General features: G+C 41.3%; 1 protein-coding gene across 1 annotated transcript in view; it reads left to right on the top strand.

Annotated features, from left to right (window-relative positions):
- The window catches only part of LOC129812542 (MAM domain-containing glycosylphosphatidylinositol anchor protein 2-like), a 279,019-nt gene extending 266,586 nt beyond the window's left edge, over positions 1-12,433 (top strand). Inside the window, exons 14-17 of the mRNA XM_055864183.1 lie at positions 1,003-1,167; positions 5,819-5,949; positions 6,152-6,251; positions 9,234-12,433. Coding sequence (XP_055720158.1) covers positions 1,003-1,167; positions 5,819-5,949; positions 6,152-6,251; positions 9,234-9,322 — 485 coding nt within the window. The 3' untranslated portion in view covers positions 9,323-12,433. The remainder of the gene's footprint in view (positions 1-1,002; positions 1,168-5,818; positions 5,950-6,151; positions 6,252-9,233) is intronic.
- Positions 12,434-14,561: the final 2,128 nt, after the last annotated feature.

Genomic DNA, 14,561 nt, shown 5'->3' with positions numbered 1-14,561 from the left:
GAATTCTCCGGTCTAGCGGAAGGTTAGTAAATACACAAATGTAGCTACATACGTAATTGCAATCAATTAACCCCAGTCATGACCCTTGCAAAAGAAGGTGACACTTAGCCAACAGGTATATGATGCAGTTCTAATGCTTTGTAAGACTTGTCATGCGTGTGATATGTTAGTTTTCTTTGCAGTTCCCGTTTGTACTTTTCTTTTCTGGAATTGGGTATGCTCCCTAGCTGTATAGTACCACTTCACCTGCCTCCATCTCCTCCTCCTCCTCCTCTTTGTGCTCTGTCTCTATAGGGTGTGTGTGAGCCGTGATGGACATCTGCAGCGCCGCGAGCAGCATTATGAAATATGAGTGTCTGTCACTACCTGCCCATCGACGACCGCCTGAGGGAGTTAGCAGTAGCCATTCCCCCAAAAGTAGAATCTCCCACAATTCCATCCACTTGTTAAATGCCAAAAGCCCCAGCCGTTAAAATAAACCAATTAAAATGGTGGGACTCCTCGGGATACATTTGTTTAAGTGTTTTAGGGCATTTTACGATGGATAATGTCATAAATAATTCATTGCTTTCAAATGAAACACGAGGCTCAAAGTTTCCCAGTCCGTTTGTTTTTCTTTCACTTCAAGTCATCTGCTTTTTGAATTCCCAACATAACTTGGTCTAAGAAGATGAAACTATTTTTATTTGATCGGTATCCACAGAGCAAGCCAGTTTTATGGATTGCACTGTGCACAATTTCAACTTTTCATCTCCCTCGTCAGAAAATTGCAGTGCAGTGTTCAGAAAACTCTCCCGATACCACAACAGTTTATGGACTGCTAACGGCACGTGCCTTAGCTACGGTTTTGTAACAGTTATTATAGGTAGAGAGATGAACTCTGCCGTTTGGTTTAGAATTCTAACGGTCTCTCAAAAAGTATGGTGTAATGTTTAATCAGCGTTGTTTTGCCATCACACGGGTTTCTACACGGACATCGATTGTTGTTTCTCCAACATACAGGTTTCTACATGTACATTGAGACGTCTCGACCTCGCCTGGAGGGAGAAAAGGCTCGACTGTTGACCCCCACATTCAACGTTGCCCCCAAAAGCCCTTATGGGACTGTGACCGCCACTCCCACCTACTGCTTTGGCTTCTACTACCATATGTATGGGAAACACATAGGTAAGGTGCCCCTAGTGAAGGTATCATCAACTATATTCAGCCGGGGGTGAGTTTTTCTTATTTTTTTTCTTGAGCAGATGGGGGCCGGAATATACAGTTGAAGTCGGAAGTTTACATACAACTCAGCTTTTCACAATTCCTGACATTTAATCCTATTAAAAAGTCCCTGTCTTAGGTCCGTTAGGATCACCACTTTATTTTAAGAATGTGAAATGTCAGAATAATACATTTTACATGTACATTTTTAGTCATTTAGCAGACGCTCTTATCCAGAGCGACTTATCCAGAGCGACAAGGATATCCCTACCGGCCAATCCCTCCCTAACCCCTAACCCGGACGACGCTATGCCAATTGTGCGTCGCCCCACTGACCTCCCGGTTGCGGCCAGCTGCGACAGAGCCTGGGCGTGAACCCAGAGACTCTGGTGGCGCAGCTAGCACTGCGATGCAGTGCCCTAGACCACTGCACCACCCGGGAGACTTAATAGTAGAGAGAATGATTTATTTCAGCTTTTATTGCTTTCATCACATTCCCAGTGGGTCAGAAGTTTACACACACTCAATTAGTATTTTATAGCGTTGCCTTTAAATTGTTTAACTTGGGGTCAAACGTTTTGGGTAGCCTTCCACAAGCTCCGTAATAAGTTGGGTGAATTTTGGCCCATTCCTCCTGACAGAGCTGGTGTAACTCAGTCAGGTTTGTAGGCCTCCTTGCTCGCACACGCTTTTTCAGTTCTGCCCACAAATGTTCTATAGGATTGAGGTCAGTTCTTTGTGATGGCCACTCCAATACCTTGACTTTGTTGTCCTTTAGCCATTTTGCCACAGCTTTGGAGTATGCTTGGGGTCATTGTCCATTTGGAAGACCCATTTGCGACAAAGCTTTAACTTCCTGACTGATGTCTTGAGATGTTGCTGCAATATATCTACATCAATTTCCTCCCTCGTGATGCCATCTATTTTGTGAAGTGCACCAGTCCCTTCTGCAGCAAAGCACCCCCACTACATGATGCTGCCACCTTCGTGCTTCACGGTTGGGATGGTGTTCTTCGGCTTGCAAGCATCCCCCTTTATACTCCAAACATAACAATGATCATTATGGCCAAACAGTTCTATTTTTGTTTCATCAGACCAGAGGACATTTCTCCAAAAAGTATGATCTTTGTCCCCATGTGCAGTTGCAAACTGTAGTCTGGCTTTTTTATGGCAGTTTTGGAGCAGTGGCTTCCTCCTTGCTGAGCGGCCTTTCAGGTTATGTGGAAATAGGACTCGTTTTACTGTGGATATAGATACTTTTGTACCTGTTTGTACCTCCAGCATCTTCACAAGGTCTTTTGCTGTTGTTCTGGGATTGATTTGAACTTTTCGCACCAAACTACGTTCATCTCTAGGAGACAGGATGCATCTCCATCCTGAGCGGTATGACGGCTGCGTGGTCCCATGGTGTTTATACTTGCGTACTATTGTTTGTACAGATGAACGTGGTACCTTCAGGCGTTTGGAAATTGCTCCCACGGATGAACCAGACTTTTGGAGGCCTACAATTTTTTTCTGAGGTCTTGGTTGATTTCTTTTGATTTTCCCATGATGTCAAGCAAAGAGGCACTGAGTTTGAAGGTAGGCCTTGAAATACATCCACAGGTACACCTCCAATTGGCTCAAATGTTGTCAATTAGCCTATCAGAAGCTTCTAAAGCCATGACATAATTTTCTGGAATTTTCCAAGCTGTTTAAAGGCACAGTCAACTTAGTGTATGTAAATTTCTTACCCACTGGAATTGTGATATAGTGAATTATAAGTGAAATAATCTGTCTGTAAACAATTGTTGGAAAAATGACTTGTGTCATGCACAAAGTAGGTGTCCTAACCGACATGCAAAAACTATAGTTTGTTTACAAGAAATGTGTGGAGTGGTTGAAAAACTAGTTTTAATGACTCCAACCTATGTGTGTGTAAAATTCCGACTTCAACTGCAATTACAAATAATTTGTGGACTGCAAATTGACCCAAACAATTTCATATTTTTAACCTTGCTTACAAATTTGTATGTGATCACATATATCTCTCTAATATGTGTGGGAATACACTTCCATTTACATAAATTAACCCACGTGCCAAATGCCAGTTGGGGAAGCCTGCCTTAGTGCTATTAGGAAATAAATGTACACTATACAAAAATATGTGAAAAAATTTGTGGATTTGGCTATTTCAGCCACACCCGTTGCTGCGGGTGTATAAAATCGAGCACACAGACATGCGATCTCCATAGCCCACCATTGGCAGTAAAATGGACTTACTGAAAAGCTCAGTGACTATAAACGTGGCACCGTCATAGGATGCCATCTTTCCAACAAGTCAGTTCATCAAATTTCTGCCCTGCTAGAGCTGCCCCGGTCAACTGTGAGTGCTGTTATTGTGAAGTGGAAAAGTCTAGGAGCAGCAACAGCTCAGCCGCAAAGTGGTAGGCCACACAAGCTCACAGAATGGGGCCACCGAGTGCTGAAGTGTGTAGCAAAACTCACTACAGAGTTCCAAACTGCCTCTGGAAGCAACTTCAGCACAAGAACTGTTCATCGGGAGCTTCATGAAATGGGTTTCCATGGCCGAGCAGCCGCACACAAGCCTAAGATCACCATGCGCAGTGCCAAGCATCAACTGGAGTGGTAGAAAGCTCACCGCCATTGGACTCTGGAGCAGTGGAAATGTGTTCTCTGGAGTGATGAATTATGCTACACCATCTGGCAGTCCGACAGACAAATCTGGGTTTGGCGGTTACCAGGAGAACGCTACCTGCCCCAATGCATAGTGCCAGCTGTAAAGTTTGGTGGAGAAGGAATAATGGTCTGGGGCTGTTTTTCATGGTTCGTGATAGGCCCCTTAGTTCCAATGAATGGAAATCTTAACACGACAGCATACAATAACATTCTGGATGATTCTGTGCTTCCAACTTTGTGGCAATATTTTGGGGAAGGCCCTTTCCTGTTTCAGCTTGACAATGCCCCCATACACAAAGTGAGATCCATAGAGAAATGGTTTGTCGAGATCGGTGTGGAAGATCTTGACTGGCCTGCACAGAGCCCTGACCTCAACCCCATCAACACCTTTGGGATGAATTGGAACGCCGACTGTGAGCCAGGCCTAATCACCCAACACCAGTGCCCGACCTCACTAATTATCTTGTGGCTGAATGGAAGCAAGTCTCCAACATCTAGTGGAAAGCCTTCCCAGAAGATTGGAGGCTGTTAAAGCAGCAAAGAGGGACCACCTCCATATTAATGCCCATGATTTTGGAATGAGATGTTCAACGAGCAGGTGTCTACATACTTTTGGTGATGTAGTGTAAATTACAAGTATTAATGCAAATCCTGCACTGTAGCTATTTCATCTGGCAAATCTAGCATAGAGTGTGTTTGATTTGTTAAGTACACACCTGAGAGCTTTCCATTAGCATCCACTTGCAATCAAATTCCCTATTTCCCTGTTCGGTGCTTCCCTGATGATTAGATAAGTGTTTGCTTACCACTCAAGTTGTACTCCCACCTTTCTTTTCTAATTCGACAACCACTCAGTAACACTTCCATACTGGAATATGTGAAGCCCCCCGGGCATTGGTGGAAATGGAAGTTAAATACTGCACAAGAAAAAAACTCACTATTTCTGGGTGTTTACAAACCTTCCATTTGAATATTAATAACCTTTCCATCCATCAAAATCTAGTCAGGCTCCCCTGCTTCTGTCGCCAAGGTTGCCTTCTCACACCCTGCTCATGCCCTCCTGTTGTCGCGGTGTCAGACAGTTGCACCTGAGCGATGGGTGTGTCCTCTGACCTGCCAGACGCGCCTGCAACTTCTATTTTCTGCTCCGCAAAGCTGTCGGGATTCTGAATAGGACGTGTCAACCTAATCCACGCCGGTCTCAATGGGCCTTCTCTTTCTCTGCTTGCTCAGCCACAGGAACCAGCAACCAACAGCCGGAGTCAAAAATGGCTGACGGCAGTGTCCTTCTTACCTGTCTCTCTTTTTCATTGGTTTTCGTTAGAGAAAGAAAGGCAACATGCATTCAGTCTTTTTTTTATTCGGTGCAGAAGGAGTGAGTGAGTGGTGGAGAGACTTTGAGTTCTCATTTGAAGTAGTGGGTATTTTCAGGAATCTGTCGTTGTTGCTTTTTGATCATCCAGCGAGATCCACTTAAGGCTCCCCTCACAGGGATGTGGCAGATTGTAGCTGACGGCTCGTCTAGTTTGGCCTCTGAGCACTCATTTTGGCATCTCATCGTTTGCACTGGGGGGAAAAAAACATACAAGATTTAACTCTCATGATCATCCCTTGAGAAGTGAATTATGTTTGCAAATTCATACGTTGCACTCGGTAAAAGCCACACTCAATCAGGGACGGTTAATGTGTAGACCCCTTGAGACATTTAGTATTTGCAGTAATGAGCTTTTATGTGTTTTGTTAATAGCATAAGGTCATACATTAATAATGAGTAAAGTCTCAACACATAAGGATAAGTGCTGCCATGATGAGGCCGTATATGATCGATGATACCAGACCTGGGTTCCAATTCTACTTGAAATCTTTAAAATACTACAGCTGTGCTTGATTGAGCTTGCCATGTTGTCCATACGGTGCATTATGTTTTCTCCTCTAGGGGCGTTGAATGCGTACCTACGGCAGAAGGGCCACTCGGGCTCAGACAGTTCCTTGTGGAACTTGGTCGGGAACCAAGGGGACCGATGGAAGCAAGCCAAAGTCAACATCCACCCAATAGCCTCTTTCCAGGTAGGTACAACTCTTTGGGAGGAGCACTGGGTCACCAATGCAGAACTATGGTGGCCCTAAGGTACAAAGTACAAAAACTGCCTTCGTCTGTGCTTCCCCTCTTATGTTTCACAGAATGAGCCATTGAGTTAGTAGTAGTAAGACATTTAAGCAGTTGGTGTGAACAAGTTTTGTTTTTGTCTGTCTTATCCCGTTTTGGTAGTTGGTTCTGGAAGGAATTCGTGGTCCGGGTATAGAAGGCGATATCGCCATAGATGATGTCACCATTGAGGAAGGAGAATGTAAAGACCCTCCACCCAACAGTAAGTGCTTTTTTTTTTGTTTATACCTGGGAATCCATGACAACCATGGACCTAGACATCATCCAGAACCAATCAACCATGAAGAGGCAAGGCTTATAATAACATATGCATTTATATCATTCCTCTTGGGAACTAAAATTCAAGGACTGAGAGAGCTCTATTGTTAGCTCTCTCTCATTTGCTCTCTAAGAGTATAGCTATGCCGCTTTATTTTTCTTTATGGATGTTTCAGGTATCGTCAGTGAAATTACATTTTAGAGGGAATGATCGAACAGCTGCTTTTTAAATGTTATGCAAGCCAGAAAATGTTACTGTCTTATTGACCTAAAAAAGATAGATGTGTAATGCAATGGAAAATTTTCTTTTACTCATTACTTATATTACTTTACTTGGTAATGGCATTTTTAATCATGTTAAGTATCCTCCCAAATGGAAGATATCAGCAACTCCCATGAATATTAGGCATTAGATGCTTTCTCACTTGTACACTTGAGACTGTCGGCTGGGTGTCTTTGCTGATAAACAAGGTTCAGTGAAAATACTACCAAAAAATGTACAAATGGTAATGTTTAAAGAACCTCTTAACTGTTTGAGGAATTGTCTTATACTTCATGTACAGTTGAAGTCGGAAGCTTGCATACACTTAGGTTGGAGTCATTAAAACTTGTTTTTCAACCACTCCACAAACTTCACTTATAATTCACTGTATCACAATTCCAGTGGGTCAGAATTTTACATACACTAAGTTGACTGTGCCTTTAAACAGCTTGGAAAATTCCAGAAAATTATGTCATGGCTTTAGAAGCTTCTGATAGGCTAATTGACAACATTTGAGTCAATTGGAGGTGTACCTGTAGATGTATTTCAAGGCCTACCTTCAAACTCAGTGCCTCTTTGCTTGACATCATGGTGAAAATCAAAAGAAATCAACCCAGACCTCAGAAAAAAAAATTGTAGACCTCCACAAGTCTGGTTCATCCTTGGGAGCAATTTCCAAACGCCTGAAGGTACCACGTTCATCTGTACAAACAATAGTACGCAAGTAGAAGCACCATGGGACCACGCAGCCGTCATATCGCTCAGGAAGGAGACGCGTTCTGTCTCCTAAAGATGAATGTACTTTGGTGCAAAAAGTGCAAATCAATCCCAGAACAGCAGCAAAAGACCTTGTGAAGATGCTGGAGGAAACAGGTACGAAAGTGTCTATATCTACAGTAAAACGGGTCCTATATCGACATTACCTGAAAGGCCACTCAGCAAGGAAGAAGCCACTGCTCCAAAACCGCCATAAAAAAGCCAGACTACAGTTTGCAACTGCATATGGAGACAAATATCGTACTTTTTGGAAAAATGTCCTCTGGTCTGATGAAACAATACTGTTTGGCCATAGTAACCATTATGTTTGGAGGAAAAATGGGGAGGTTGGAAAATTATGTGGATATATTGAAGCGACATCTCAAGACATCAGTCAGGAAGTTAAAGCTTGGTCGCAAATGGGTCTTCCAAATAGACAATGACCCCAAGCATACTTCCAACGTTGTGGCAAAATGGCTTAAGGACAACAAAGTCGAGGTGTTGGAGTGGCCATCACAAAGCCTTGACCTCAATCCCATAGAAAATTTGTGGGCAGAACTGAAAAAGCTTGTGCGAGCAAGGAGGCCTACAAACCTGACACAGTTACACCAGCTCTGTCAGGAGGAATGGGCCAAAATTCACCCAACTTATTGTGGGAAGCTTGTGGAAGGCTACTCAAAACATTTGACCCAAGTTAAATAATTTAAAGGCAATGCTACCAAATACTAATTGAGTGTATGTAAACTTCTGACCCACTGGGAATGTGATGAAAGAAATAAAAGTGGAAATAAATCATTCTCTCTGCTATTTTTCAGACATTTCACATTCTTAAAATAAAGTGGTGATCCTAACTGACCTAAGACAGGGAATTTTTACTAGGATTAAATGTCAGCAATTGTGAAAAACTGACTTTAATTGTACTTAGCTAAGGTGTATGTAAACTTCCGACTTCCACTGTATGAGTACACAGCATACTTGTGGATGAGCTGCCTCTGAAGTATTGTGGTACTACATTGGGAGAAATCACACCACATCTACAGTGCGGTGAAAATGTATTTGCCCCTTTCTAATTTTCTCTACTTTTGCATATTTTGCATATAGTGTGATGGTTTGGGGATGCCTCAGGACCTGGACACCTTGCCTTAATAGAAGGAAACATGAATTCTGCTCTGTATCAGAGAATTCTACAGGAGAATGTCAGGCTATCCGTCTGTGAGCTGAAGCGCAGCTGGGTCATGCGGCAATACAATGATCCAAAACACACAATTAAGTCTAAATGAAAATGGCTTAAAAGCAACACATTTTATGTTTTGGAATGGCCTAGTCAAAGTCCAAACCTAATCCCAATTGATGTTGTGGCAGGACTTGAAACGAGCAGTTCATGCTTGAAAACACAAAAATGGCGCTGAGTTAAAGCAGTTCTGCATGGAAGAATGGGCCAAAATCCCTCCACAGTGATGTGAGAGACTGATCATCAACTACATTTGGTTGTAGTCATTGCAGCTAAAGGTGGTACAACCAGTTATTGATTGTAAGAGGGCAATTACTTTATCACACAGGGGAATTGAGTGTTGCATAGCTTTTTTAAATAAATAAAATATAAATGTTTTGTTATTTGTAAACTCAGGTTCCCTTTATCTAATATTAGGTTTTCGTTGAAGATCTGATAACATTCAGTATCAAAAATATGCAAAAATAGAGATAATCAGAAAGGGGGCAAATAGTTTTTCATGGCACTGTATGGTCCTCCTCAGAACAACTAAAAACAATTAAATATATTGAAAAGTCTTCCGTAAATCAAACATAGAATCGTACTCGTTCCCCACACGTCATCCCATTAGCTCAATGAAAAAGGATCATGCTCCCTAGATTATCTAAGTCACCAGCTTTCTTTCTCTATCCCTACAGATCTAAGGTCACTGTCTCCTCCTACCACGCCCCATATATGGCAGTTCTTGGTCACCCTGACCCTGGTCTTTGTGGGCCTTCAGAGGTGACCCCTCTCTCCCAGGAGGAGCAACCTGACGTCGGCCCAACCCCAGTGGAAGAGTTTGCAGACATGGACTGTCCAAACCCCAAAAACTACCAAAGATTCACTCCTTTTCAGTCTGCAGGAGAGCAACAGCCCAGCATTGGTCCAGGGTGGAGCATGAAGGAAACAAAAAAACTCAGTTCATCCGGATTTTTCTGAAATATGCACAGAGCGCACTCCACGGTCAAGATGGAGAGTCGAGCTCTCCATAGTCTCCGTATTACGGACTCCAGTTCATCCTTTTTTCTGCAGCTGAAGCAATCGAGGCAGAGTATGGGTACATTTCTGTAAAGCACAAGGACGCGTGGTGTGGTTCCATTTATTATTAAATGGGCCATAGAATGATGATAATTGATTGGTGTGGAAGAGTTTGATTTTTATGTATGTCGAGAAATGTACAAAATTCGTTCAACAACCCACACTGACCCCGAAGCTATTTTCTCATGAATATGATAGAGGTTAGTATTCCTCTGGGTTCTGGCTTTTCACCTCTCTTAAAACTTGGAGGCTGCCTATGGTCGAATTCATCAAAATGTGCATAAACAAACACATTTGCATACTTTCTACCCAGAGGCTAGACTTTGACTGCTTGGTGCATTATATGTAAATCTATAAGTCAATTCATCATAATTATTTCTTTGTCTGTCCTTTTTTTCCCTTTTTGTTCTCTCTTCAAGGTTTGCGTAATGTTGGTTTCATTACAGTGTGCATACACTTGTTCTCTAGGTCACTCTATTATGCAGTAGCTGAACTATGGTGCATTGTATGCCTCATGTGTAATCAACCTCTAGACTCCTCGTAGTGGAAGCACTATGAGATTGAGAACTTAGATCCTTTCGATGTACTGTAGGGGCTTCTCTGTGTCCCACCTGCCCTAAAATTTCAGAAGGCGATTTAATAAACAGGGACATGACACATCTTTCTTTCATTACCTAAAAGGGATTGGCGAGGGAGTATTGTGTTTTTCCCTCCCTTAAGTACTCTAGGCTTTATTAACAATGGTAATTGCAATCAAATCAAACTTTATTTGTCACATGCGCCGAATACAACAAGTGTAGACTACCGTGAAATGCTTACTTACAAGCCCTTAACCAACAGTGCAGTTCAAGAAGAAGAAAATGTTTACCAAGTAGGCTAAAATAAAAAGTAATAATAAAAAGTAACACAATATGAATAACAATAACGAGGCTATATACAGGGGGCACCGGTACTGAGTCAGTGTGCGGGGGTTCAGGCTAGTCGAGGTAATCTGTACATGTAGGTGGGGGCGAAGTGACTATGCATAGGTGACAAACAAACAGCGAGTAGCAACAGTGTACAAAGGGAGGGAGAGTCAATGTAAATTGTCCGGTGGCGATTTTCTGAATTGTTCAGCAGTCTTATGGCTTGGGGGTAGAAGCTGTTGAGGAGCCTTTTGGTCCTAGACTTGGCGCTCCGGTACCGCTTGCCGTGCGATAGCAGAGAAAACAGTCAATAACAAGCCCTTTGTATGAAAGGTGAGCTTTTATCCTCATCTCTCTTTATTTAGTTGCCATTATCGAACTAAGCTTCTCGATTGGAGCCTTCTTTCTCCTTTCACCTCCTGACCAATCATAATTTAGTCAGGTCAAGTCATATGTGGTGCTTAAAGACCAGAGCAGTGTGTATTCCAATGCCCTCTGAATCATCCTCCTGTAACATACCTTACTTTAAGGACATTGGAGAAAATTCAAGCTCATTTGAATTTAAGTTGTAGTAGTTTGACTCGCGCTCCTTCTTGCAACTGCCAAGATTAACACCCGTTTCCAATAGAAGTCATTATCTTGACCTTTGATTTCAGCATGGCTCCATAAAGCACATAGAAATAGGTGCAAAAAAGAAAAACATTGAATGTCAACACTCTTTCTCTCCCTGCATGAGTTGCTCATTGATCATGATACAGTTCCCATACAGGCTTTTGGCAGTCTTTTGGAAGGTTACTTTATGAGCAGTCAAAAGAGCAGTGTTTTGCATCTTTTGGTCATATCTCAACAGCTAGTCCTCTCGAGATAAGATAAGGCACTGCTGTCTGACATGAAATCAAGTGCCTTCAGACTTAGTGCAAATTCTCATGAATGGAAAAACCAACATGGGCTATTTGACCATACAAGCATTTGCACCGTAGGCACATTTTATAGAGAGAAGAAAAGTATGTGATCTGCAGCTAACTCCCATCTCCACACAGCTCTTTTTATTTTGACCCAGGAAATGACTTACTACCCTTGACAGTCCAGGCTTTTTGAGTGGGGACTTGTGCTCGAGCGGAGGAAGGATGGTGGCCCAGCTTTGTCAGAGTGACTGAGTGAGAACGGGGAGCTCTTGGACATAAACAATGGGCTCTGACAAAAAAACAACTTGGAGGGATGGATGCTTTTGAAGTCTCCCCATTCATTTCAACTGGACCTGCTGAGAAAAAGACATTTTTGCGACAATGTCCAAGGACTGTGAAAGGAGGACGTTTCAGGTGTGACTCTTACGGCTGATAATGGTCTTGGTTAACCTGGGTGTTTGTCAGTCAATTGGATCAGACTGTCTGGTTCTCACAGACCGACATATTTTAGTACTCAAATGAGAGTGTAACTCTACTTTTACAGAAACTGTAAAAACATTGGAACTACCTGAGACCATGAGTTACCTTAACCAGCTGGTTTTTGAAAAACATTATTGTAAAATTACTCTACTATTGTTCGTAACAATGTTTTGGGGGAAGGTTTTACATTCCCCATTTGTTTTATTTGGGGTATTTTTTGTTTTCTGATTCCTTTTTCTTTACAGAATAATTATAAATAGGCTATAAGCTAATCAATTTGCTAAACACCCCAGTGCAAAAGATTCCATAAAAAAACATTTGTCAGTATTCATAGAAAAAAAGCACAAGATGACACAAAATGGAATACAAACTGATTTTGACAAAGATTTAGGCATATACATTTCCTCTCAGCAACCTGTTAAAATAAAACATGTTCTTCCCTGTTCAATTAAATTATTTATGTAAATCATAGCATGTGTGGTCGGTCACTTTTAATAATGAAAAATAAAAAGATATATTGAACAATTAGTTATAACTTCCATTCCCCCATGTCTCTCAATTCAATATTTTATTGCATTGTTTATCTACAAATTTGTGCTGAAATTAACAACTCCCCCATGACTACTTGTGTTATTTCAAAGGAATGGTAAAAATAAAAATGTTCAGGCAAATTGCTCTCTCCGCACTTAAAGTGAAATGGAACTTGACAACCCCCCCCCCCCCCCCCCCCATTGCTTCTGGTGTTCTCTGTCATGTTCTTCGTAACTACCACCAGCAAACAGGTTTTATTGGAGAAATTCACTGCTTTACAATGTATGTCGATTTTTTTTTTTCTACCCCAGGCTACCATCTTGACTTCAATGAGCCAAGCAAGTGTTTAAATTCTACCCAAAAGAAAACCCATATATTATATTGTACAGCAGATTTCAATCGGGATTTTAACTGAATAATGGATTTCCTCTAATGGGAACAAAATACATGTATTATTTGGGGTAATCGTTTTCTTGACAACAACACCCACAGAACAGAACTTTGTCTAAATGTATCAGAATGCTTTTATTTTTTATATAACTATAATTATCTGCAATAGACTTCCTGTCATAATTTGGATTTGATTTCCCAGATGATTACATCGCATTATTATGAATAAATATACATTAAATGCAGTTTTCCATCTTGTGTCACCTGTTATTTTATTAGACAACAGTTTGTTGTCAGTGAGATGATCAGTAATATTTCACCACTTTGTTCCTCATCACGAGAAAATACGTCTTTCTAGAATGTGTCTGGAAGTGAGTTGAGAGAGATGTGTTTATTATTTCACAGTGATATATAAAAATACAACTGAATATGAACAACTCGTTCTGTTTCAGTAGATTTCGTTAGTTGTCACAATTCTTTGATCCTCAGAAAGCTTCTTTACACCTGATTGCTGTTTTCCGACCACAGCCACCCTTAACCCTTCTGTTGACTTTCATTATACGTTTTTACCTTCCCTTGGCCTTTGGTTAGGCCCTGCTAAACATTTCAATATTTCTATCATACACTGTAAGCCCTGGGGATACCTAAACGACCTTACCTTGAGTTGTAATGCAATGTGTGTACTGTACAACGTGTGTTCTCTCCATTCAAACATTGTTTATGTGTTCAGTAAGTAAACCATCTCTCCAAGGTCACCAGGCAAAGCGTCTTCCCTCGGTGCAGATGAGATGGACACGTTTCACATCTGGCCAGGAGGGCACCCATCTGCAAGTGCATCTGCACCCAGGTACAGTACAAAGACTCCCTCATGCATATTAGCCAGTGAACATATGGCCCCGCTGATAGCTAGTCTAGTATGCAAAAGTTTACCTGAATGTTCTAAAAGTGTGAACACAGGAGGTTTTAGATTGGGGGGGTTTTCCGCACTTATCAGTATGTGGATGACCCTCGAGTCTAAAGGGTTTGACAGGATTTAAATTGCTTTCATAGCCACGATCACAGTTGACCCACACTCTACTATTCTTGGAGTGTTTATCTAACACTGACTTGTCTAACACTGTACATGTTGAGGCAAACCTGGGTTCAAATAGTATTTGAAACCTTATTCAAAATATATTTTTTAATTAAGCTGTGCTCGATTCCGCTTGCCTGCCGCAATGGAACCAATGGGATAGTCCCAAAAGTGCCCGCCCATCTAGCACTCCAAGCAAACGATCAAAGTATTTGATAGACTTCCAATACTATCTAAACCCATCAATTGAGGATGTTTATTCCAGGGGAAATACTGTACATATGAAAACCAATTGACATTTATGGTTATTTTCTTGTATGAAAAGAAAACACAACGTATTTGAGCTAACTGTGGACTAGTTATCACGCAAGTTATGTGGCATAATCCGGGTGTGTACAGCACACTTTTACCTACTCATTCAAGAGTTTTTCTATATTTTTACTATTTTCTACATTGTAGAATAACAGTGATGACATTAAAACTATGAAATAACACATATGGAATAATGTAGTAATCAAAAACGTTTCGATTTTTTTATTGCGTTAACACAAAGTGTTAAACAAATCTAAATATATTTTATGACTGGTACTATATATATATATATATGTATATATATATACATACACACAGTACCAGCCATAAAATATATTTTGATTTGTTAAA

The sequence above is a fragment of the Salvelinus fontinalis genome, chromosome 16 (assembly GCF_029448725.1).
Source record: "Salvelinus fontinalis isolate EN_2023a chromosome 16, ASM2944872v1, whole genome shotgun sequence".
Lineage (NCBI taxonomy): Eukaryota > Metazoa > Chordata > Actinopteri > Salmoniformes > Salmonidae > Salvelinus > Salvelinus fontinalis.
This window is presented reverse-complemented; position numbering and strand designations above follow the sequence as displayed.